Raw genomic sequence first — 26,686 nt, forward strand, 5'->3', positions numbered from 1 at the left:
TAATGTTCTGTTCCATGTGTAGGATAGTTCAGTTGCGTTATCAAGATCTTCAGCAAGCTAGAAGCTGCAGCCTTTGAGAGTTTAGTGGAGTCTGCCTCTAAACACCTGGCCACGGTAAATCTGATTAAAAGGTATTAGCTGCGGCGCCCAGACTGGTCCGTACTTAGGTGCAGCCTTATTAAAGCTGTGTATCCGCCAGCACCGAGCATAAGCCTCATAAGCTCATCGGATTACGCCGACGCTGAGCTCTCACAAGAAATGGCAGTGCGACATCCGTTTTCAATCAGCGGGTCTCTCGGGCGCGGCGCGGCGCTATACATCTCGAACAACCAGCCGCAATCACAACGGGGGCGGCACGGGCGTCTCCGCGGCTCCGTGAGATCGAGTCGACGCTCATTTATCACGGTCCCGCATTGTGGACAGCTAATCGGGCTATTGTGTCACCGGCTACGAACCCCATGGCCCCTCAGATCCGTCGTGTTCGCGAATCATCACGGCCTGTGAGATTCTCAGAGTCGACGATCGTCGGAGTGCGCCCGCTTGTGTTATCCCCCTACCCTGGCGTGAGAGTCTCCCTAGTTCGCCCGGCGGCCGCCAGGGGCTGGGCGCGCGGCCGGCCCGGAGTCCGAGCACAACAGTCGGTCGGCCGTGGCGGGCGTAGCGGGCGTGCTCTCGCGAAGCGGGGCCGCGGGCGTGCTGGCTGGGTCGGAGAGCACGTCGGGCGGTGCGCCACGTGTGATTTCCGGAACGGAGAGCGATGCACGGCGGCTCTGGTGGGCCGCGCTGAGACGGTACCGCGGGCCGAGACCGGGTCGAGGTCGGGACATTACCGGGCCGTCTGAGGTGAATGACGTCCTCCAGAGACCGGCAGGATGCTGAAGAGTTTTCTGTTGTCGCTACTGGCGGCGGCGCTGTGTGGAGTTCTATGTTCAGGTGAGTGGGCCTCTGTTCTGTGTAACAGCGAGCACTGGGGTGGTCAGGGACAGACTGCAGGCGGCCGGCCCCCGTAACTTCGGCCGGGCCGTGGAGTTCCCTGATTAGCCGTAAGCTTAGCCTCGCCGGAGACGACTGAACAAGATAGCCGAAGAGTTTTGCGTCTGGGGTTAGAGTGAAAGTTTTCATGTTATTTACCTGAAAGCAATTACCAGTTAAATAAGTTGTTTAAGAATATGCCACAAATCAGATATGACATTAAAATGAAACGCGTAATTACGTCTACAAAATAATTCGAAGGATTTGGGTGAAGATAACGTTTAAATATGAAGAGTAAGCAAGTCGCATTAAACACACCTGCAGTGCCTACCGGAATATCTCAAATGTGAATTATTTGATGCCAGTTGTTTAATTGCAATGGCCGAACCAACTGGGCCGACACCATTTGGACCTGGCACATCCAATAACGGAGCGATACTATTGTAGTGCAGTGAAAAAGCTACCGCAGTGTTTACATCATATCATCAAACACTTGTATTTTTGCAGTGATGATAAGATGCTGTGAAACGTGTCAGTTTTCCGCAGCGGCAAACATGAACGTTTACGGTAGCGGGCACACGCTAATCCGATGTTTTCCGATATAGTTTGCCTTACTATCGTAGTTATCGCACGATGTATATCAGTTATACCATTACCAGACGCGGCTGTCATGGTTCATATTTTGCCACGGCGTGCACCATTTGAGTAATGCAAAAACACGGATTTTAGTGAAGCTGTTGCTTCGTAGGCAAATCAATCACCCAACAGCATGCAGAATGCTTGTATATAGAATAGTACCCAAATCGCTCACCAATTTTTCAATCTAACTGATTGGCGCTGCTGATGATCACTATACAACGCATTGGACACATCGGATTGCAGTTTTCCAGTAGTTACTACCATCAGGTAAAATTACAAGGGACTGAACAAGTGGTATGTTCTGAGTCTCATTTATATGAGGGTCTGGACTGGAGCGTTCAATGAGGAACACTCCGGTTCCGCTGTGCCCGGAGAGCCTGCACCCCGCCCGAACGTCAGGAGGACGAGTTAGAGCCGAGCTGTGGTCTGTGCTGTATTTGCATTGGCCATCTGTCTGTTATTTCTGCGCTGCTTTCATAGCGAACGCCGACCTGTCACCCAATTAGCATAATTTATTTTACCCGAAATGCTATCATATCGTCGAGCTATTCAAAAAATTTGGCCCCTTCTATACTGGCCATGAGACCAATTGAAGAACAGGGGTCGTGGTAAAAGACTTGAATTCAAAACGAACGCATTTGCCTCCGTCACATCTTACATTTTGCATAATAATTTCAGGTCATTTATGAGGATTAATATTTACGAAGTGTTGTCACTAAAATTAAAAGCATGTAATGCTTGACAAATTTATTGAAACGCTGGGTCAGAGTGCAAGTAAAATACCAGTAAAAAAACACATTTAAATACTAGACTCATTACATGCGAACTCACCACTTAATATTTTGTTTTCAGAACAATCGTACTAATCTATTCACAAACAAAACATCGCTCATCAGTCCCCTAAAATTGTCACAGTAGATACTACAATTTTTCTAACCTGAAGGGTTTCTTTTATATTTCTCTCGCTTCATCAGCGTTCTCTGAGGACAAATTGGGTCCAATTCCAGTTTTGACACCTCCTCGATATCTGCGCGCTGTCATGGACGTCCATTCACCTCCAAACCACTTCGCTCTACCCACACAACAGCGACGCGACAAATGGTCTGATGCGGCCCAACCTCTAGCGGTGTATGTTGTCCGATGCGTCCTTCCATTCGGAAGGTTCCCCATGTCCCTGTAGCACAGGACGCTATCGAACGCCGAGCGAACCCAATAACGCTCGGCTCAGTAATCTGACAGATAGGACCGGCAGTAATTCTCAAACGGCAAACCGATAGTGAAGTTCAGCGGCAGCCTCGGGGCTCTCTCTCTCTCTCCTCTCTCTCTCTCTCTCCTCTCTCTCTCTCTCTCTCTCTCTCTCTCTCTCTCTCCTCTCTCTCTCTCTCTCTCTCTCTTCTCCCTCTTTCTCTTCCTCTTTCTCTAATCTTGTGGATGGTGTATCGCTGTCATATTTCAGCTTGGCCTTTCTAATTTTCTTACGTTGCCGAATAAATTCTCATATTATCCGAGGAACTCTTTCTCACGACCCAGCCCCGGTTATTTCATGAAATCCCCCGAAACCCGGCGTTCGGCGCCCCGTGTCCGGACACCGGACCAGACATAACCGCGGCGCTCCCGTTTGATGTTCCTACTGCGCTATCACAATCGTTTAAGCATACATATTTCCGGCTTTGCCGGGCCGCTGCGACGGCCTGCCACTCGCCGTGACACAGAGTACAATCAGAGAAGAGTTATAACTAATCCCTTGATATATGACTCTGATTCAGGACACGCGGTAGCACGCAGTTTGCAGATTACGTCCTGTTGAATAGGTGTCTTTACGCCGTCCGAGACAGCTTAGACGTCTGTGCACCGTGGGTTGGCGTACTTCTAAGTCCGATCATCCGTGTTATGGCTAAGTAATATACGCAGGTAGAGAAGAGGCTTAGCTTAAACGGTGGTTATGAGTGACAGCTGTCCATTATACAGATTCTAACTCAATTAGTCCGCCGACCAAAATGTGCGTGCTGAACAATTTGACTGGCTGCTTAGACGGATTTGCGTGCCCGTCTGGAAACGGAGGATAATTTGAGTACCTACTTCTCCACTACGGCTCTTAAGCGTTGATTTGGTATTTTTTGGTTAGCAATACCAAAACCAAGCCATTTAAAGCATACTGATGGTTATGACTACGATCCTTCTGCAACTCAGCAACCGTCATGAATTATTTATATGAATATCGATCTTCACTAGCTATTGAAATTGAGCGTTTTATAACGGGGCAGCTCTGAGAGGATCCACCACTTCGATACGAAAGTTATGTCATATCCCTCGCCCCGTTGGGGGGGGGGGCATTTTGGCCCCCCTTGTGGTTTTTCCTGAATAGCAAGAAAACGGCGGCGCGCAGCGCCACCAAATTTTCAGTACCTTCCCGGGCATCAATTTGACACCTTCACACCAAATTACAAGTCTTAGGTCACCTTAGGTCAGGAGTTATTGAGGTCAAACTGAGGTCATGTTCGAGCAAAAATGAGCAAAAAATATGCAATCTTGAAACGCTCACCAAATCTACAGTTATCAAGCAATTTCAAAGTTCTTTATATGGTCTAGTAGACAAAAAACGGCGCTACAAAACTGCCATCTCGGATTTTCAAATTTTTAGGTTTTGACCCTTAAAAATTCAAAAAAATTTTTTTAGAAAAACTAAAAAAAATCCAAAATTTTTCGAATTTCGAAAAAACCGGAATATATGTGATAGTCCCTGCGCTCTTCTATATACATACCAAATTTCAGATCGATATCTCGTTTTTTGGCCAAGTTATAGCGAAAAAACTGTTCAAAAATGATGACGTCAAATTTTTGAACTCAATTTTTAGCGATTCTAGACCACGTACGGCAAAACAAAGACCACCATTGAACTCCCCGTGACGAGCTGCATCGATTCGGTACCCATTTTATGCAAAAATATTAACTTTAAAATTTGACCTAATTTGACCTGACCTTGACCTGACCTTGACTGACCTTGACCAAAACGTGAACTAAGCTGGCCCCAAAGGCTGCCTGACCCACATAATCGCATTCGTCATGTAAAATGGACCATAAAACATGTATCACACGACACTTTCATATTGTGACCCCCCCGTGACCTGACCTCTGTGACCTGACCTGGTATCAGTGACCTCAAATAGCAAAATATGTGTTTGAAGAACATTTCCCCATCGATGATTTTCAATGAAATGCATTTCACTCGATTTTACAACGCATTTCTTGAAATGCCTATAAACGGTGAAAATTGGACCTTTGACCTGACCTGTGACGTCATCGGTTTGACCTAGGTCAATAAAATTGGGTCACAAGGTAGTTCCCTGATAGGGCTATCCAACACCGTTTGCCGCTTGTCGCTAGGTTGCGTGGTTCTCGAGATCTTGGGGGGGGGGCAAAATGCCCCCCCCCCAATGGGGCGCGTTGCTCGGCAGAGCCCAACGGGGCGCGGGATATGGGTGATAAACATTTGAAAAGTTCTGATTTTATAATGTCAGGTTTATAATAATACCGAAGAGGTCGCATATAAACCGACTTCAACTGAATTTGGTAGTGCATAAATATTTTGCACCTATAACAGTGTCTACAATAGCGATAGGTAGGTAGGTAGGTGCTATCAGCCATAGAGATCTAATATACATAAAGATAATATACATGCAGAGTGTATACGTACAACAAATTTGAAAATATCAATAGATGTTTTCCTTAGTACATTGAGGTCATGAAACCCTTATGAAAACCTTTTATTACTTGTTAGAAGGACTTGGCTGTGGATTCAATTTTATAACGCTCATTGAGCTCTCTAGACAAGAACATGTCCACTCCAAACCCGTATCATGCATCGAATTTGCTTACATAGTTTCCTTCTGAAAGCAAGAATGTCGTTTCTTTCAGACAAGCGAACATTCGTAGAAAAAAAATTAAGCATCGCCTTGTTGTTAGATTTATTGGCCGCACGCTTTTCCTTCGGAGGCTGAGATAGATAATACTTAAACTTTCCTTGACCCTTACGAACCGGGGAATAAATTCAATAAAGCACGGCATCTGCTGGTAACTTTTAAGCACGTCATTTTTGAGCTTAGGTATAGACTTGCTCCTGAAGACACTTTTTATGGTTCTATCCGAAATATGTAAGGTAACCGCTCATAAGAAAAAGATTAGGCTGCTTGACTAAATAAGCAATCGAAATTATGATAGTGCATGTTGTGCAATGGTGATTTATGTAGCTTTCTCAAATGACCATTCGTTGGAATGCTTCTAATTAGCACTGACCTATCATACTACCTATCAGCTACTCCAGCAATGTAATTGTATGGTAGCGGCTCATCTCTGCATTTAAGAAGGCAAACATGCATGATGTTCTTTTCATTCGTATTTGATTGGCAGCCGGCGACAAGCCTCCAACGTCTTGCATACGTAGCGCGAATGAACTACGATTATTGGATTAAAATGACAGGCGTTCACTTTAAAAGTCAAATTACTACAAACGGCATAAAGCTGTAAATGCAAAAACAATCAGATTCCCATAGCTCATTATCATCTAGACACGGAGCTTGCCATGTAAATAGCTCATTCCGATCTATCGACTCACCGTCACCTCCGCAAGATACCTCACAACCACCGGAATGGCCAGGAATCACACTCGCTCCAAACCCGCCGCTCTGGTCCTCTGTCCATGTCCCGGAATCCGTAACACGCGGTGCATCGCTCTGGCATGCGGTCCCTCCCACCTTGGCTCGCGCTGTCCTCTCGCTGACTCCCCCTCCCCTCCCCCATCCCGCTGTGGTCGGTACGTCCGGCTTCCCCTCCCCCTCTCCTCTGTCCACTCGCCGCCTCTGTCCCCTCCACTACCTCCTAACAGGGGGCGTCCTCCACGAACCGGGAGAGGAGTCAGTAGTGATGCATCGCACCGACTCCGGAAGCGGCGGCGAGCCGCAGTGGGCGCCGCCCGCGGCTGGTCGCTGTGACCACTGCGGGGCAGAGATGGCTCACTGACCGATTGCCGCAGGGTTTCTGGGGCGGCGGGTTCTGGAGCGACGCTCCACCATCGCTGTTGTCAGCGCTGGTGAGGGTGGTGATGGTGCGGTTAGCGGGATAGCGTGGTGACAAGGGTGGTGTCTAATGGCATCCGACGGCGCCGTTAGTGATCGTCGCTTCTCAGAGTCGCCGACCCGGACATTAGCACTTCCTTTCTGCCTTCTGGTGACTGTCAACTGTCCAGTGTTCACTGTTCAGTGTCCACTTACCGCAAGAGCTTGCTGGTATAGGGCACGCAGTCTATGATTCAGCCGTAGTGCCATCAACGCTCACTCTCATAGTTGACAAAGGTGATAACTATTCATAGATGCTGCAGTCAGCAGTTCTCTGTTTGCTGTATTCTGACGACATCGTCTCTCTTAGTCTTCTCAAGGCACTATCTCCGTGTTCACTCTTGTAATTTACATCGCCTCGTCTTCTGATGACTCCGTCTGTGCGTCCCTACTCCGTAATGAAACCGCCTCTCTGTGTCTTCTGATGACACGGGCTGTGTCGCTATCTGATGTTGACACCGCGGTGGTGACACAGCCGACAAGGTGCCACCGCATCCGGGTGCTGTCTGACTCCGCTGGGGCGCGGGGAGGCTGGCTACTAATCCGATTACCCGCTGCCGACCGGAGGGCCATGTGCTGGCCCGTGCCACGTGCCATGTGCCGGCCAGGGGCAGGGCTGCATTGCAAGGTGTCAGCTGTGTATGATGATCAGGGCTGCGCTGCAGCAGTGTTGATCTATTGCACGTGCCGTGCGCTACACTGGTCTGTGTCCCATGACCTGTGCCGACCCGTGCCATGTGTCACGTGCCTGTCAGGGCTGCTAGTGCTGGCTTGGTGGCTGTGGCATACTGTACTGTCACATTCCATAATTCCGTGCCCTGATCTATCCTCTGCCTCCCCCCTGGATCACTATAGACCCATGTTCGCTGCCTGCGTTTCGACATCAGCCCGAGCTCTGCCATGCGAAGCTGCACCAATGCTTAGCCAATACCTGCTAACGAGTGGGCAAACAGCCGGGTCCGAATATGGCCAGCGTTGGTTGGCGCTTGGTGGGGTTGGATGCCGCATGACACGGCTGGCTTGCACTGCTGGATGATGGTAAATACCGACGCCACTGTACTCATTCGGGCAGTCCTGCTATAAATGGATTTCATGCGGGATTACTGGCGGTGAAGCCAGTGATCGAGTTTAGAGAGGTTGTCATTGTAGATTGTCAGTTATCGAAATATCAGTCTGAGTTTTATATAGCTGTTCTTGAAAAGTCGTTTCTTTCCAGGAAGAAATATTGAAATTCCTTGGAACATTCCCCAAAGCAATATCTTATGTAGTTCGAGCTGAGGTAGTCCACAATAAACGTGTAATTAAATTGCAACTGAGCTAGAATGCATAAGCTGCTAATTTCTTGCATAATTAGCTAATAGAGTGAATGAAAAAAAGGCAGCCTTGAGGAATGCTCATTACAAGCTTTCCAACAGCGAACTTTTGGATTTTCATTCCGCCAGGCTCCACTCGCCTCTAGCCAGCCTCTGTGTCATCCCGGTCCAGTCCCAGGGGAGTCGGACATTGAGCTATCCGATTGCAATACTCTGCCCGACCGTTCAGCCCCAATACCGGAGATTATCGGAAACACCCCCGCAGTCGGACTGTGTTGATCGTGCGCTCACATTACTGGCTGCGCGTGTTTGCCTGCGGGCGAAATTGGACGCCAACCGGGCCTGTTTGTTTGCAGGTCTCGCTACAAGTGTTTACTTGTCGGCGCTACAAGCACGCTGACGGTAAATGCGACCGCCGACATTAATTTCCGACCTTGGCAGTGTGTCGGCGGAGTGTAGGAGTCTGTGTCTATGGGTACACGGGTTCACCTGTGCCGCCGGCATGCTGTGTGCTCCGTGTATCCTCTCTAGTAAACACGGCGTCCGCCACCGCCCTGACCGCGGCACGGGCACCGCCTGCAGCGAGCAGGTCGGAGAGCAGGTGAAGGCCGCAGATGGTGTTTAGAGGCAAACATAACACCGCAGAGGATGACGAGGTCGCGGCCGAGATACGTTAAAAAAGTGCAGGAAGAAGAAAATGGATGTATGATGGATGACCTGCCCGAAAGAACGTCATATTGTTGCATAGCTCCAGCAGTCACGGTCACATCGTATGGCGAAAAGTGGCCAGAGATGGACAGTTCGGTGGTGTACTGCAAGAGTGCCCCTCCAAATTAAGAATCACAGTTCTGTAAGACATTATCATTCGTCTGTCCACCTCTCTCGCCATCATTTTGTGATTCTATTTCAATTCTAACATATTTGTATACTATATATGCATGCATGTCTCAAGCGACAACTGCAAAAACACTGTGTGCTATTGAAGGAAATACGTCTCTGACAGCAATCCATATAACTAGCTCTCTCGTCGAAAAGTTTAGACCGTCGTTTGTTCACATCTCTTCCGGTGCAGAGTTGTGGCCGATCGGGGAGCAGCCTATTCTTCGGGGAGAGGAGAGCGGGGAAGCGGGAGGAAACGTTCAAAGAGACTGCGGAGCGGAGCAGAGCGGGAACATCCATGGATGAGGGAGAGATCACTGATCGCCACTCGCCGCAGACACCCCGTCGCGCCGGGTCATGCAGGGAAGGCGATAAACGGCGCCCCTTCGAGAAACAGATAACCCGCGCCGATCACTGTCAATAAGTCACAGCCATTTCATAGGAATTATGATCGTCCCGGCCAAGTTGAAGCGTTCCCAGAAATGAATGGTGATCCGGTCCGGGCCACACGCCAGTCAAGTTTCACTGGCGACCCCTGACCCCGACCATAGGGCCCGGCGGTGGGTCTGAGCCGTGCAGAAGGCGACTGACCTCGGCTGACCACCGAGGAGCCTCTCAAACGACGGAGTGTCCATTGTTGACGTGGACCGATGCCTGATACAGTATGGGTGGGTATTGGTGTGGCTATTATTTGAGTTTTCATTTGCGTTGGAATTCAAATGACATGCTCTTATAAATGAAAGAAAGACGTGATGTAGTCTTGAACAAATTACTCATGATGAACTAGATGCATGCCACTTTCATAAAATCTAGGATCTACTATTATTTAGCCAACTTTTGTCACTTCTGAAAGTAATGCAATGCTGCCACTTATTTCCTCGTGACGCGAAGCAATTCTGCCCTAATGGATAAAATACATTCTTCTCAAGTTTACTTATAGAACAGTGTGCTGTTTTTTCTTCATCACGGCGAAGTTCTCAGAGTTGTGCCAAGTTTGGGGCCGTGATCGACACCGGCCTCATTGGTGTCGTTTTTTCCTCGTCGTTCCTTGCGCCGGTGGCAGGCAGCTATACCGGCCGACGGCGCGGGTCTCTAATGAAGACATAAAACAGACCCAGCAAACAAAGGCCGCTTTTAATCAGACATCCACCGAAACATTGCTTCAAGGAGAACAATCCGCTGATGAAACGTCGTGGCAAATTGGAATGAATGCCCTCCGGGCGGGGTGGAGCCCTGTTCACCCCAGTCTCCCGCCGCGCCGGCGTGAGACAAGCCCAAGGCAGCGCGACAACTGAACAACGCCCAACAAATATGGCACGCATTAGGCGAGAGCACGGCACATCTTGTGCTGATTTGTCGGCGGTTGTCGGGACAAGCGTGACAAACGTCCTCAACGCTCCTGTGCGGTGGATTTGCATGCGTTAAATTCCTGATTAGAAATCATCAGCACACCAAGCTGAATGTTTCCCCTTCATCAAAATGTCACTAGACGCACCAGCATATCGCATGATCCACTGCAACGCTTGCGAAAATGCAGTCAGAGGTGCAGCATTACGGGACACTGCAGCTAGTCATGTACTATTTATTGAGGTCATTTTCGTTTTGCCACCGACCTAGTCTGCAGTCGGCACCTCAGCAGCGATACTTACCTCACGCGCCCCGCGGCGACGATCTCTAGATCAAACACACCGCACACCACCTCCCATCAACACCTGCCTCTGAGGCCGCCGGCGAGCTGGAAACCAAGGGCAGGCCAGCTTAGCGGCGTCCTGTGCAAGTGCACGGCGCTAAGACCTGCGTAACACACCGCTGAGAAGACGTATGCTTCATGAAAATGCATTAGCGCCGCATGTCGGCGGATAAAGCTGAGACGGGCGGTCTGAGTCCCAACTGCAGCGCGATCAATAACGATAGGCCCACTCGGGGCTCTATAGAAGCCATCAAGGCTACAAATACTAAGGGATGTTTTATCTTGCGTCATAATCATAAGACAATGAGCCATCGATAGCAAAACTTGAGGCGGGTATTTGATGACAGAATTTCCTTAGAACAAAGTATCGGAATAATTTTGGAGTAAAATAAAAACATTTTGTTGGCTGCAAAGGAACATTATTTCATTCTGAATGAGACAAGGAGTTCAATTAACGCAAATCACAATGTTGAACGTTGGTGATACGTGGGAACATTTACAAGTCAAGTTATAAGTCCATCATCAAAGAACATCAAGTCCATTTATAAGGCTCATCACTTTGACCCTATCAGCAATAAAAGAAATAATAAACAAAACTAATTTTGATATTGCAACGTGAAAACCGTTTCAGGAACAATCCTCGCTAAGCCTCTTGATCTCCTGGTGATGAAATAACCCGCAGTTGATGCCACATCAGCGTGACAAAGCTGCATGCGATGCGGCCGTAAAGTAGGTGGCGGCGGTTACGAGTCTGACTCTGTATTCACAGCTCACCGACGGACGTCGGCCACCAGTGCGTCTGTCCTCCTCGCCCGCCCGGAGCACTGATTTACCACCCAGACCGAGGCGGGCTTTGATGTCGACTGCAGTCGGGTGCTAACTCTCACTCGGCCATCCCGTGCCGCTGGCCGGCGCAGCCTTTTACCACCCGCCAGCTCCGGCGTCCAAAGACGGCGCTGGGCCAGCACTGAGGCTCTATGGCACCGCGCTCCGGTCAATTTACTGCCGGTGCCGGGGGAGGGTTCCCACTCGGCCAGTCCTTATCCCTGTCATTATCGGCTGCTCTGAGGGCTCGCCCGCGCGCCGAGCCGCACTCTTCGGAGCCTTCTGACCCTTGACCTGGGCCAGCCGCCCGGTGGTTTTTGCTCAGAGGAGGGCCGCCCGTTGGCCGTGGGAACCTGTATGTTCCTCCCTCGGGCAGGTCACGCGCCCCGGTGTGCAGTATTGCTGGCGTGGGAAGAACCCTTCGCCTGCTCTCCAGTCTTTAGCGGCGGTGTTTAGCCGGCTAAACGGCGAAATGGCCGGATGCAGTCGCCTCGGTCTCTGGGCGCTGGCACTGCGGATGATTGGTGGGAAGTTGAGAGGGCTCTTGTTCTCCGCACTGCCTCTGCGAGAGGAGCTGGTGTGTGAACAGCCCCCTCCAACAGGAACCTCGCGTGTCGACCGATCGTTTAGTTATCGGAACGAGCGCTGCGCATGGTTACGTTCGAATGGAGCTCGGCGCGGCGGCAATCTCCAAGGGAAGTCAAGCGCAGCGGTGGAGCGATGACGGGAATAGACTGCTGATCGGTTCCGTGTTAGTTAACACTGTCAGCTCACACATAAACACGTTCATCTATTAGCGCTGGGTTTTGTTAAGCGGAGCCGTACATCACGGCATGCTGCACAGATTGATCTCGGCGGGGTTTATCACAGAGTGCATTCCTCCGGGCAATGTGGTTATTATGGTCATCGGATAAAGTGGCTCGGTGATAAGGGCGCATCATAGTTTCTACGAAGAAATCGCGTAAGAGTAACTTCGTAACATGCCTGCGGCTATAGCGTTATGATATCTGGTTTTAGTTGTTTGAGAAAAAATGCATGCACATATTAGCATGATGGTGGTGGCTATTAAAAAGACGGCGCAAAAAACAGCGAAAGGATTAGGTACAATCAATAAGTGAGCTTATTACTTCTGCGTATTATGCAACTACTCTTCTGGTGAATTGCCAGGCCCAGTCCACATTTTCAACTCTGTATTCCGCATCAGTGCATCCAAACGCGCGGCGGGCGCACTGAGGCCGGACGGTCCATCGACGTCTGGGCGTGTTTTCGGCGGATAGCTGGCCCTTGCCGCGGCTCGGCTCCTTGTTTATGACGCCGGTGTGGCGACAGAGCGGCCAAGTTGACGCCGCCCGGGGACCGATACATTGGCCGGCGTGTCATCCGCTCCGCTCGCCGCGGTGCCGTCCAGACGCCGGCAACTGGCTGGACGGAAATCTGGGGCCGCCGCTCGGCACCGACACTTCCGCGGGCGAGAAAAACACACGGCGCGTTACTGATGTTTTCTGATCGGGCTCACGCGCGGCCGTTCGTGACCGGGTGGTCCCGGCCGCCCGGCCTCAGGTCAGGTCAGAGGTCGGCCCGGGTGACGCTCATGACTAATAAAATCCGGCCGAGAGCGACACGTCGGACGTCCGACCGGCTGGAGAGCAAAGTGGCCGTTTTTGTGCCCGTTTTGTGTCAGTTTTGAGCTTTACGGTGGGTCCAAGCAGCCGTATACGCTCAGCCACTCGGCTTTACGCCAGTTTTACTGCGGGCACACTGCATCCAGATCGGTGGGACTGATCGTATCGAAAATGAGTTAGCCAATAAAGCGAGATAAAATTTGTGACCGAAGCAGACTTGTAAACGACTCTGAGTTGATTCGTGAATCGACTCAGAATCAAACCGTTTTTCGATGAGTCATGAGTTGATTCGAATCACTTCATCGAGGAACTTGATGAGTCATGAGTTGATTCGAATCAATTAAATTTAACATCATGAGTCATTTGATGAATCGATTCAAATTTTCAGACTCAAACAAAGAATCGACTCAAAAAAAAATTTGAGTCGTTTACAAGTCACCATCAACACCCTAATAATCAATGCTAGATCACCCCCTCAGCTTTAGCCATCACTTAACTCCATATTTCAGACTTACAAGAGCCTCAGAGGCTCAGGCACAGGCGCCTAATGAGCCAAAAGCATTTGGCAGTTGGTACCTAGGTACTAGAGGTGGCAAAACTGGAAAATTTTGGGACCCGGACCCGGACCCAGTCTGACTGGCACATTTCCAGAACCGGTCAGACCCGGTCTAGGTCAGCATTGGAACCAGATGGACCCGTTCCCGAAATTCATTTGGAAAATTGTGTACTGTGCAAGAAGAAAATATTTTCTTTCCAATTGAGCAACCTTGTGTTGCAAAGTAAAACACTCATGCCATGGTCATTTCACTTCGCTTCACAGTTTGTATTTTAGAACCAGATTCAGGTCATATTTAATAATATAAGGCGTAAGAAGAACAATGAATTTCATGCTCACCTAAGCCCCTTTTACTACAGCTGCTAAAAATGATGTGAACTGGGGATCCATGGAGCAGTGACTTCATCAGTCAGAACCTAACATCAAACATGGAACAAGATAAATATACTGATACCTTTGCTAATATTCTTGGTAAAAATATTCGTTTTTAGAATGGAATACATAAGTCCTTCAAATATCAACTATATAACGTCCCAAACCAGAAAATCAAAATCAAAATAGAGAAACATAAAACTGTAAGGTCCGCCAGAAATGTCGACACCAATAGCAAGACAAAGCAGGCGTTAAAACACTGCAAAATTTTGTTGGCGTTAAAGTACTGCAAAATCGAAATGGCATTTAAGTACCGCAAGGTTGCGATCATGACTTAGTGCCAATTCATTAACGTAGAAAACAAACTACAATTTGTTGTTAGTACTTAGATATAGAATAAAAACCAAAGTTTCTGGGACTGACCTGATTTTGATCTTAGCGTCTTTGAGCTGGGATCCATGAGCAGAGTAATTGCGTATTACAAACGTATCACTATGATGAACAAGTAGGAAAATCCGTTCCTGATGCACATTTACTCGTCAAGTCAATGCATTCGGGGTCTTTGTATCAATGTCATTAGGCGTTTAGTATGTGCTAGAGTGGAGACTTTGTCCTCTTCCCGATCGTGTTCCAAAATTGTTACCTTTATGCAGTAGATTAGCGTGCGTAAGGCTTAGCATATATGACGCTCAAATGCGCCGTTTTCATATCAACACGGAATCATTGGCCTTGGAGAATGGCATTGGTATTGACTCAGTTATTTGCCAGCTGTTGCCGTATGATGGCGCTAGTAGAGCGCTAGTGTTATACGCTCTGCTAGCGCCACCATGCGGCGCCAGTTGGCTAAAAATCTGTCAATATCACGGGTTCTGGAGAATGCCTTAGATTCATTTCATACAGATAGAAATAATTTCAAAGCTGATTGAGTTATGAAATGCATTTAAATATCAAACCAAGGCCATGGGTATCAGACATGAACTGCGATTTCCGGTGGGCACAGTGACTTTGGTAATTGGTATGTCAATGTCTTTGAAAAGGCAGGTAAGATTTGCAACTGGTCAGCCTTGCTTCAATTGGATTTGTGTCCATTATAAATGGATTTCATTCATACTTACCTCATATGTTATTGGTATTTGATTTCTACAGCCCAAAATATTGTTGGGTGTGTACAGCAAACTGAATGGAAGTGATGTGTACAAACATTTGAAGTATTTTCTGGACTGCTTGCAGTTAGAACTTGTTTGCTTTGTTGTAGGTGACAAGATAAGAAATTGAAGCAAGATTGACCAGTGACCAATATGCTACAGAATAGGTAGCCCAATCTGCAGGAATATTAGAATTCAAAAGTGGAATTGGGACTTAGGAACTGGAAACTGCATCAACCATGTTTGCCAAAGTAGGTACCTATGTACCTAGTCCTACTAGGTAGCTGCTTGAATCTTTGGTCAAGGCTACTATGCTGCTTAATACAATTGTGGTATGCGGCATATTCATTTTATCATAGCTTTGAGTCAAATAATCAACAAATGCCTATAGTGAGTCATGGGTTGAATGAAATAAGTTCAATAAAAATGTCGTGTGAGTCATGAGTTGATTTGAATCGATTCATCAAAATGTGTGAGTCATGAGTTGATTCAAATCATTCCGTTGGCTAGTTGCTCGAGTCATGAGTTGATTCAAATCATTTTATCGAGGAACTTGATGAGTCATGAGTTGATTCGAATCAATTAAATTTAACATCATGAGTCGTTTGATGAATCGATTCAAATTTCCAGACTCAAACAAAGAATCGACTCAAAAAAAATTTGAGTCGTTTACAAGTCTGGACCGAAGATCGTATCGGCCCATTGGCTCCGGTTGGTTTTCGGTCATTGTGTGTTTCGTTTGGACCCGTGCTGTGAACCAACACGTGAAAGCTGGGCGGCTTTGGCAGCAGTGCGCGCATAGGGCGTTATTTCACCCATACGCACTATTCCACAGTTTGCCGACAAACTCACCCCGTGCATCCTCCTCCCATTAAATCATCCCTGTTGATGTTTATAGGGATGTTTCCCGGTTAACTAGCCTCATTACCACCAACACGACGTGGCGCGAGCGGTCGGTATCTGCATTCTTGTGAGAACACGCTCGTTAGAGCGCGCGGCGACGGCCGCGGCCACTGTCTTAATTGGCTCGCTCAGGAGCGGTATCAGACAGATGATCACGCTGTTCCATCTCCGATGACAAGCCGTGGATTACTGCCGAGCTGTCTTCCAAACGAGGTCCCTCGCCGGAGATCAGTGCCGGGACGAGCGGAGCTGCTCGGTCAGAGCGCACAGCCAATCACCGATGGCCCTGAGAGCAGCTTCGGACGCTGAATGACAGCCGTCATATCGGCGCTGGACAGCCCAGGGACGATCGATGGCAGACCCGCTCAGACAGGAGGTCAACCGGGTCACATCGCCGTGTCACATCACCAGACATTGTCGGGTCAAGTCATGGCGAGAGCGACAACTTCATCAGAAAACCAAGCCGTGCTGAACATTTCATTTGTTTATGGATACCGTCTCGAATACAGTGAAAACACAATGCATGTAAAAGCGGAGCCTGAAATAATTTCCATTCCGGACGTCACGACGGCCCTCCGCTCTCCCCAGAGTGAGGCGGGTCGCGCTCTGGCGACGCCATGCCATAGGTTCTAGCCGTCTGGGTCGATTCCGACCGGCGGGCGTTATGTCCCATCTCGTTCCGCCGCCACCGCCCTGCCCTAACTCGTTCCGGTGCCGGCGGCCTGTTCCAACGCGTTCCGCTATCTGGTCGTGCCTCTGCTCAGCCACCGCGAGACCACCGCCCTGGAGGCTGGAACTATCCGACCACCCTCCCTTCCGTCCACCCCCTCGCCTCCAGCCCGCCGTCTCCGCCTAGAAGCCACTATCCCGAACAGAGATGGGTGAGTGATTTCACCCTGTCCCGACATCACCATACCGGACCGCCCCGGTACCTACCACGCGGCAGGAGCCACCCGTCCTCCGGCCCTCAGCGGAGGACTAATGAGCACTGTCCTGAAGGAGGACTGATGGGCTCCCGGCATGTGGTCCGCGGGTGCGTCCCTCCGGCGCGGCCGACCGCCGTGCTTCGCCCGGTTAAGCCATCGTCACAGTGACATGGCTAAGACTTTGGGGACGACACTGGTAGATTGTAGATGCTATCACCGTTGACGTAAACAAGCCGCGTGAGGCATTGAACAACAAAGGGGCGGGTCAGCAGATTCCAGAAGGGATATGGACGCGACTGAGCCGGAAGCCATTTCTTACAGGCCAGTCCAAAGCGGGGCGATTGAGCCGATCTGCTTCGTGTGAGGCCTAACGAAGCACACTGAAATGGAAAAGTAAATGACCCGGAGATTGGCGAGCAGTATCGGTCTTTCATCTGGGGCGACTGACACTGATGTTATGGAGATCAATGGAGCCCACATAAGTGTGTGCTGGAGATATTATGTAAGATACATGTTATGGACATGCAGCATATTCACAGTGTTTACGTAATGTTCCATATCTAACATCTTTTTTCTTTGCGGAAAGCCAAATTCTGGAGCAAAAGCATGCTGCAGTTCAATAGGGACTTCAATCGACTGTCTATATTTGATGGTGCTCCCGTGCTTGTTTATGACTCGCCACCTCATGGTTGATGAGGCAAGACTGCATTCCATGGAATAATGTCACATTAGGAAAATAACAGACTGAAACAAATGTAGACATTTGCATTTGAGAGCAACCAATCGACCCTAGCACCATGGAGCTGGGTCAACAAAACGTGTTCCTGAACTGAAAGGGCTATCGTTTTCACATTTGGATCCCAGGTCGTTGATCAAAGTCGACTTATATTCTCGAGTTATTGGTGTCATATCGCCTACACCCCATCATTTTTCTTTGAGGCAACATGTGTCCCAAAGCAGTCTGAGACACGGCTGCTCGTCATTCCTGCCGCGTGCGGTTGTTCCGAGTCGCCGACACCTCATCTCGCAGTGAAGCCCCTGACCGGCCAAAACTAGGCCTCTCCGCAGCGAGCGCCGCCGGAACAGATGTCTGCCAATCCCCTGCGGATGAGGGGAGATGTGTGTAGTGCCGCTCGCTTCCCATTGAACTCGACTGATTCTGATACAAAATCCACCGGTCCCACAGTGCCGTCTGTACTTCCAAACTGTCCCTGCGCGGTCTCAGGTGCGGTCGGTCACCGCCGGTCTCGCAGCTCAGCAAACAGACCACCAATCTCACCAGGATCGGGGCAATCTGACGCGGCGCCGTCGCCCCGCAGCACGCGTGGCGACGTGCCCACCCGATATAGCCCGCAGCGGCGGGACGCGCTGCGTCGCGGACGACGTTTTTCAACAGGAGATCAAGCGCCCAAGCGACGGCGGCGATGCTTTACATAGCCACAGGCGACGCGATCGACGCAGCGGGCCCACCCACAGCCCACTGTCAGCCGCAGGGCGCGATGGTTTCGGCGTCGATTCGACGATCGCCGTTTTTAGTGCGGCTGATCGTGAGTCGGCCAAACGCTGAGCTCACCTCTGGGTATAGGGGAGCTTGGAGACGCGGGAACAGGGCCCCTGTTGCCACGCGACGGGCCGTCACCAGGCTGGATCGGTGCCAAATCTTTCCTGCAGGCGCTGGCAGCGCCCGTAGAACGGTATTTCGAGTACGCCAATCTCGCCACTGACTTGTACTGCTGTGAGAGGCACTGGGGTAGCGTGTCAGGTTCTGAATATGGGGGCAGACTGAATTCTTTGACCCACTCCCGTATCGTATTGCTTCCACTCCATCCTGCAACAATACAGCACATTTGTTGTTGTCCATGAAGCGTTGGCCGTGGAACTCATGTTTTGAGAGTGAGCAACTGAACATTCATCTCTCGTTTCTCGCCTGTCTCGATCCATGTCGTTATATTGGCTTGGGACCAGGGACCCATGTGACATCTAGCGCAGAAAAAGGCAATGGCTTCCCAGCGGCAGGCGGGGTTAACTGAAATTCATTGATATTATGGTCAACTTGGTCTGACGTCTCGGTCCGCTTAGAGCTCCTCTGAGGTGACTGATAAAAAAAGGGCGTAGATGACCGAACTACCTCCAGAGTATATATTTATTTTACGAAGATTGTGTTGGCTCTTTGGTTACAAGCACAAATTAAATAAGAATTTAGGACTAAATTGCAACTACACGACATATTTATTATTGCATATCAATTTTTTGCTTATAATTCGGTTGATCGCGGTAGTACAGATGCATCCCTGATTTGAGTTTAACTGAATGGGACATTATCTTAACCCTCGCCGGCACATCTGTGACCAAAACTAACACGATGTTCGTGGTCAGCACCCCGAAAAAAACCCTTAGCAGCCACACTTTACGACTTTCAACAGGTCCCGATATTCCCGATTTTTGGGTCATTGACCTGACCTGGAAGGTCAACCGATGACCTAGGACCTTAACCCGGCAGGCGGTGGGCCTACCAGCCACCTTCCGCGCGGTGGGGGGGGGGGCACTTTTTTGCCCCCCCCCGTATCTCCGAAACTACTGGACGGATCCGGAAAATTCAAACGGCGTTCGATAGCCCTGTCAAATTTGTCAAGGGAAACCAAATTTCATTGACCTCGGGGTCACCGATGACGTCACAGGTCAGGTCAAAGATAAAATGTTTCACCGTTCACGGGGCTTCTAGGGAAAGCGCTATAACACCGAGTAAAACGCATTTTGTCGAAAATCAGCGATAAGGCGTCAGTTGTCTAGTACATATGTTGCTATTAGAGGTCACTGGTCATACCAGGTCAGGTCACAGGTCAGGTCACCAAAGGTCACCAAGGGTCACCACATGAGCCCAACTTTACTAAGGTTATGCGATGCATGTTTTATGGCCAATTTTTCATTTCCAACTCAATGGTGTTGGTAATAAGACCATCAGGTACGGTTTAGGTCACTTTCTGGTGGAGGTCAGGTCAAGGTCAGGTCAAAAAAGGTCAAATTTCAAAGTTGATATTTTTGCATAAAATGGGTATTGATTCGATGCAGCTCGTCACGGGGAGTCTAATGGTGGTCTTTGTTTTGCGCTACGAGGTCTAGAATTGCTAAAAATTGAGTTTGAAAATTTGACGTCATCAATTTTGAACAGTTTTTTCGCTATAACTTGGCCAAAAAAGAGGTATCGATCTCAAATTTGGTATGTAGATAGAAGGCGGTAGGGGCTATCACATATCTTCCGGTTTTTCCGAAATTCAAAAAACTTTTTGCATTTTTTGGCTATTATATTCAAAAAATCTATTTTTTGATTTTTGGGGGTCAAAATCCAAAAAATTCGAAAAACCGAAATTGCAGTTTTGTAGCCCTTTTAATTTCACACCTTTTATGTTTGACACATTTTTCTGTATCTCTAAATCTGTAGGCCTGACAGCTCTTCCCGCGAAACCTTTTTTTGGGTCGAAAATGGCAAAAATGACGTCACTCTGACGTCATTAGCGGCCAACCTATCATAGCCTTTGGAAAAATTTTTGGTCACCATGTGCGCTAGCTGCTCCCGGGAGGGTACTGAAAGTTTGGTGACGATCGGCGCAGCGGTTCTCAAGATATATCGAAAAAACTAAAGGGGGGGGGCAAAAAAATGCCCCCCCCCCCACCGCCTGGAGGGTTAAAATTGGGTATCATTGGCTTCATCTCGTGACGGGCAACACGCTCGTTTTTTCCGCGAAGCTCTAGCTCCATCAGGGGCCAAATGCGAGGGGGGGGTCGTACTACCCCCCCCCCCCCCCCTTGTGCCGTCGAAGGACTCAAAATGGCCTGTGCCGGCGAGGGTTAATGTTGTGCCCTACTAGCTTGTGAGAATAAATCATTCGTAATGTCATCCGACATATTTTTACCAAGCCTGTGACTGTTATCTTTTTTTATATATTTTTCTCGCAACTATTCTGCTCAACTGCGTCAAGGTTCTCTCTCTCTCTCTCTCTCTCTCTCTCTCTCTCTCTCTCTCTCTCTCTCTCTCTCTCTCTCTCTCTCTCTCTCTCTCTCTCTCTCTCTCTCTCTCTCTCTCTCTCTCTCTCTCTCTCTCTCTCTCTCTCTCTCTCTCTCTCTCTCTCTCTCTCTCTCTCTCTCTCTCTCTCTCTCTCTCTCTCCTCTCTCTCTCTCTCTCTCTCTCTCTCTCTCTCTCTCTCTCTCTCTCTCTCCTCTCTCTCTCTCTCTCTCTCTCTCTCTCTCTCTCTCTCTCTCTCTCTCTCTCTCTCTCTCTCTCTCTCTCTCTCTCTCTCTCTCTCTCTCTCTCTCTCTCTCTCTCTCTCTCTCTCTCTCTCTCTCTCTCTCTCTCTCTCTCTCTCTCTCTCTCTCTCTCTCTCTCTCTCTCTCTCTCCTCTCTCTCTCTCTCTCTCTCTCTCTCTCTCTCTCTCTCTCTCTCTCTCTCTCTCTCTCTCTCTCTCTCTCTCTCTCTCTCTCTCTCTCTCTCTCTCTCTCTCTCTCTCTCTCTCTCTCTCTCTCTCTCTCTCTCTCTCTCTCTCTCTCTCTCTCTCTCTCTCTCTCTCTCTCTCTCTCTCTCTCTCTCTCTCTCTCTCTCTCTCTCTCTCTCTCTCTCTCTCTCTCTCTCTCTCTCTCTCTCTCTCTCTCTCTCTCTCTCTCTCTCTCTCTCTCTCTCTCTCTCTCTGCATAACCAAGTTACCATCCTTAGATTGCGTTACCTCATGATTAAACGCCATTCTTACAAGCCTATCCAGTCACGGTGTGCAGTTTAGGTGCGGCACGGCTACCTTCCTGCTAATTGCTAACTCAGTTTGTCGCTATCTACAAGACAGCGAGCCGTTTTACATGGCGCGGCAGAGCTACTTCCGTCATTGTATTACAGCATCAAACTATTCATTTTTCGCCAACGGCGTGCTGCAAGTTTCATCAGGCGACCGCTCCGGGAATTTCCAGCCAAAGTGTTGGGCTGGTCACAATCGCCGAACATCTATCCAGAGGACAGGCATCCTGCTTATAGGATTAATGCTCATTTTTGATCCCGCCGCTTTTATCAGAGGAAATAAGAGGCTACATCTTTCACAACATTGTCATGATGGGAGTGTTGGCCCAGCCTGGCAATGTAGCCTCATGGCTGTAAGTTACTGTCCATCTGATACGTTTAATTTTTAAATACAGCAATGCTTGTTTTTCTCAACAAAGTAGTTGGCATTTCAAGCTTTGCGTACATTGAGGCGTGGAATGTACTTATGCAGATACCTCAGATTGTGATGACATGAAAAACCATAGGCGTAGGAACAGGGGGGGCCGGGGGGGCCATGGCCCCCCCCACTTTTTAGCCATTTTTTAAAGTAAAATCTTTATTTTTTATTTAAATACAAAACTAAGAGCAGGAAATGATTCAGCAAGGTGAGATGAGCACAAAACTGCAAAGAATTTCTTCATAGGGGTATTGGGGCTCCCACAAAGTGACATTGAAGTTTCGCTGGCCCCCCCCACTTTTCGTGAGGTTCCTACGCCCATGTGAAAAACATTACCTGCCTTGGGAAAAAAATCCTATCATGTGTAGGAGATATAATGGGGATAACTTTCCGGCTTAGAATGCCAAATGTTAATATTAATGTCTTATGCAACAAATGACATACCGAATGCAACGTCACATCCGATTACCAAACAAGTTGGCTCATATATGCAAGGGATCCGAGCATTAAACTGATCAGTTTCCTTTGAGCCTGCCAACGCACTTTATTATACATGGTACAAACTACAAGCTATGTATGTAGATTCAAGATATATTTCCTCGGAATTTCACATGAAACCCAAAATGAATGAACCTGAATGCAAGGCTCCAACGACAAAAATACAGCGATTCAAATGGAACTTCCTGACACCGCCTGCCGTTTTCGGCATTAAGGTGACTGTAAGAGGAAGGGAGCATCGGAAAACGGTTCCATCGACATAATCAGCTCTCGCAATGCGATTTATCTCGCCGGGTATATGCTGATGTGCGGCTGGCAGCAGGCAAATAGCGCTCACATGTGACCCGGCGACTCTGGTACATCCCGGCGACTCTGTCTGCAGACTGACAGCTCCCCAGCTGCGCAAACACCAATGAATGGCTCCAGAGGGAGCCGCGCGCCGCGGCTGTTTGTGCTCCCTCCATAATCCATGGCCGCAGAAACAGCCGCAGAGTGTTTGTAAATATGGCCGCAGCATTACTGCACGGTCCGCGTGCTGCCAGATGTGGCCGAACTGCGTGAGATGGCTGAGTCAGCCGGTGACGTGAGACCGGCCCCACCACCCTCTGTGCATACATTTGTATTATATCGCATTTCATCAATGAAATGGGGTGAGTCATAGAGCACTAACGAGAGACGGCACTGTCGGACATTATCGTGGTACCGTAGCACAGGTTTGTTCTTCATTTCATTGATCGCATATGAAACGATTGTTCCTGAAATATTCATAAAGGAAAATAGAACTTAGACCCACAACTATATGACTGAAAAATGCCCATTGCCCCACAATCATACATTACGCTATGAAAAGAGATTGCATTCCGTCAGCAGAATTCCGCGGTGGGCGTTGTTTTCATTCCAGTGTCCCATTGTTCTTCTACGACCGCCTGGAGGCCGCATCCATCACTGCTGACACAAAGAAACTAACAGTCTGCCCCCACCAGTGGCCATTCAGAGGTTACCGCACAGCCGCAATGAATAAAGTCAACATCCTGCCAGTCAGCTCCTCTCCGCCCTCATCCCATTCATTATCGGCACCGGAACAAATACACTCCCCTCCAGACCGGGTCCTTATCAAAGGACAAAACACACAACCTCCATTACTCCAGACCCATCTTATCTCACACACGCCCCTCTCGGAACCCCGTCTGCGCAGTGCAACGGACAGACCCGCTGTCTTGAACCGTCGCCTGATGCCGGCACCCCGGCTCGCTTTCGGCCGAATTTCGGGCCACAAATGGCTGACCGGGTCGTTGCCCCGTATCTGCGGGTCGCCCAACTTGTCAGCCGCGTCACCCGGCGGCGGCTTTGATGTCGCCGTCCGTCAACTGCGCCGCATCTGTTCTGCACGTGGCCCCCTCACCCCCCCCCCTCCCCCGCCTCCGTGGTGGGGGACCTCCCAGTGAGGGCTGGCTGCCCACTGTGAAGCCGCGCCACGGCGCATGGCTGCCGGATTTTATTTGCTTTGGGCTGGGGCCCCATGGAGTGAGGGTGGCCTCTATCCGTCCGTCGGCAGAACCCGATTGAAGCGGTCTGGGTCGCGACCTGCGGCCTCTGGAGGCCGGAAGTAGCTGTCACGTGCCGCCCGGGGCACGGACTAGATCTGGGCCGCCGAGTCAGTTTGTGCGCGCAGGGGCAGCCAAGGTTCTGTCAAACAGGAAACCGGTGTGAACCTGACTCAAACGGTGCCAAATGCCACTGCGGCTAGCCCGTGCTCTATCATGACCTTGTGGTTTTGTTTATTTGCAATATAACACGGCTATGCTATGCTGATGCATCAATAAAAATGATAATCTGTTTGTGGTTGTTACTGGTAGCTTGCTTACATGCAGTGTTAGCTTCTAGCTGGCCATACTTAATCGTTTCTAATAGAACCGCGTCGTCTTTTCCCTGAATCGAACCATTCACGAACACCAAATCTCACGCGATCTCCACGGCGGGGCCCTCACCGTAACCGTTTCCCTGCATCCGGTCCCGGTCTGCTACCCACCAATTACCGCATCACGTGCGCTCTGAGCTGATCGTGGCGACGTCACGTAGTCGCCTGCACCACCACGTGCGAACGTGCGCGGGCTGTGGGCCGTCCCGGGCCGTCCGGGGCTGCCGCCGCCCAGTTTATCGGGCCCAGCTGCGATAACACATTAGCTGACGACGGCCGCCCGCCGCGCTCCGCACCGGACCGAGACGATCGGCCACGCCGCAATTACTGATTGTCTCTCGGCACGTGCTGTTTGTTGACACTCCCGGGTTTGAGAGCCGCTGTGCTGGTGAGGAGACGAGGCGCTTGGTGACTGGAACCACGCACAGGGAACCGGAAGCTGGGAGCCGCCCGCATCGCCACCCCGCTCCGGTCCGACGCTGCCGTCGCTTCGCTCCGCCGCAATCGACGGCCGCATCCGTCGCCGTCGGAGCCCCTCTGGTGTGACGAAACCCGACGGCTGCCGACGTGTATGCGTGTGTGCGAGGGTGTGTGTCGTTGTGTGTTCCGCAGACCGGAAACTGGAGCGTCAGAGAGCGGGGGAGCGAGCCAGAAAGAGCGTTCGGCTTTGTTGCAGAGAATCAGCTCACCGAGCCGACTCGCAATTCTCGCGAGGGTGTGTTTAGAGGAGCGTCAGTTGTGTACACAATACCGTTGAGCGCATAGAGCCAGCGCCGGACAGCGAACTGCTCTCAGCACTATTACCCTGCGCAGGCAGCCCGGCCGTTCTACTGAGAGCCAGCGATGATACGTGAGCCCCACGCCGCTCGCCCCACGCCGAACCGTCGAACACCCGCGGCCGCCCTGCACACCGTCGGACGTTTCATCGGCAAATGGCCGGTTTTCGCCGGTGTCGACGGGCGCTAAAAACACGATGGGCTGTTGGTCGGCCCGCAGAGCGGTCGCCAAGTAGTCGGTGGTAATTTATGGCCAATTCTGCCGTCGGACTCGGGAGAGCTCGGGGAGGGAGGGCGTACGGGCGGCGTTAGGGCGCACGAAAGACGCTCGTCGCCCATCGGAGCACTCAGAACATAGTACAATTGTTAATCATGAACAAATATAAGAAAATAATTCCGCCTAAGCATGATAAACACCCCACCGAAAACCTGTTATCACCCATGTGGTTGATCAATCACACAAATTTCGTAAGCCCCCGAGTAGACGCCAGGCCCGTCCACGGGAGCGGCTGCCTAGGGGACGGACCAGCCGTAGACGGCGGTCTTCAGCACGCGTGATAATGGGAGATGAAGGGCGTGATATGTGGCCGTTATAGTGAAGACGGATGCCGTCTCGAGGGTAATTTATGCCGTGTCCAGCGCCGCTTGTTTCGCCGCGTCTGCTGCCATTTTAGGCCCAATTTTGAGACGTTAGGGACCGACTGGACGCAGTGCTTATATGTTTCTAGAAATGAAATTGAATGTAGAATTGCGTTGAAAAATCATATGCAGATTACAATTGTTTGCTACGTTACCGACAGCTTTCTCTTCACACTGTATACAGATAGCGTATGTGCTGCTAAAATAATAAATCTCACTGTGCGTGGCTCAGGCATGTAACGTATTCCAAAACTCCGGCTATGACGGCTGTTAGTTTTTCGTTGACTCGACAGCCGACAGAGTTCTGCGAACCGTTCAACGCTGCTCACTGAGGCGGAATGAGCAGCGTTTTCAGAACGACCGGCACAACATGGCGACATTTTCGCGACGTCCCCTTCCGCCTAGCCGCCGGGGCGGCGCCGTGTCGCCGGGCGAGCACCCGGCCCGGCCGGCCCGGGCCAACGGCCCCGTTTAACGGCCTCTGACCATCGATTGATTTGGGAGTCGCTGTGAGTCGGGACGGCGGGCGACTCACGGTTCTGACGACCGGTCGTCTCGGCAAACAGCGGTGTCTGGGCTGAGGTGTGAGGGAGATGAGCCTCCGTCAGCCGCCAGACGGCCGCCAGGCTGCCAGGTGCCCCTGCCTGCTGCCGCGGCGCCGTCTGGAGTGCCGACTGATGGTGCTAGCACCACCCGGCCGGAGTTTA

At 50.2% G+C, this 26,686-nt stretch overlaps 1 protein-coding gene across 1 annotated transcript in view; it reads left to right on the forward strand.

Annotated features, from left to right (window-relative positions):
• Positions 1 to 636: 636 nt before the first annotated feature.
• The window catches only part of LOC122365676 (tyrosine-protein phosphatase 99A-like), a 93,992-nt gene continuing 67,942 nt past the window's right edge, over positions 637 to 26,686 (forward strand). Inside the window, exon 1 of the mRNA XM_043337105.1 lies at positions 637 to 933. Coding sequence (XP_043193040.1) covers positions 873 to 933 — 61 coding nt within the window. The 5' untranslated portion in view covers positions 637 to 872. The remainder of the gene's footprint in view (positions 934 to 26,686) is intronic.

Source organism: Amphibalanus amphitrite, unplaced genomic scaffold (genome assembly GCF_019059575.1).
Source record: "Amphibalanus amphitrite isolate SeventyFive unplaced genomic scaffold, NRLGWU_Aamphi_draft 000028F_arrow, whole genome shotgun sequence".
Classification (NCBI taxonomy): Eukaryota; Metazoa; Arthropoda; class Thecostraca; order Balanomorpha; family Balanidae; genus Amphibalanus; species Amphibalanus amphitrite.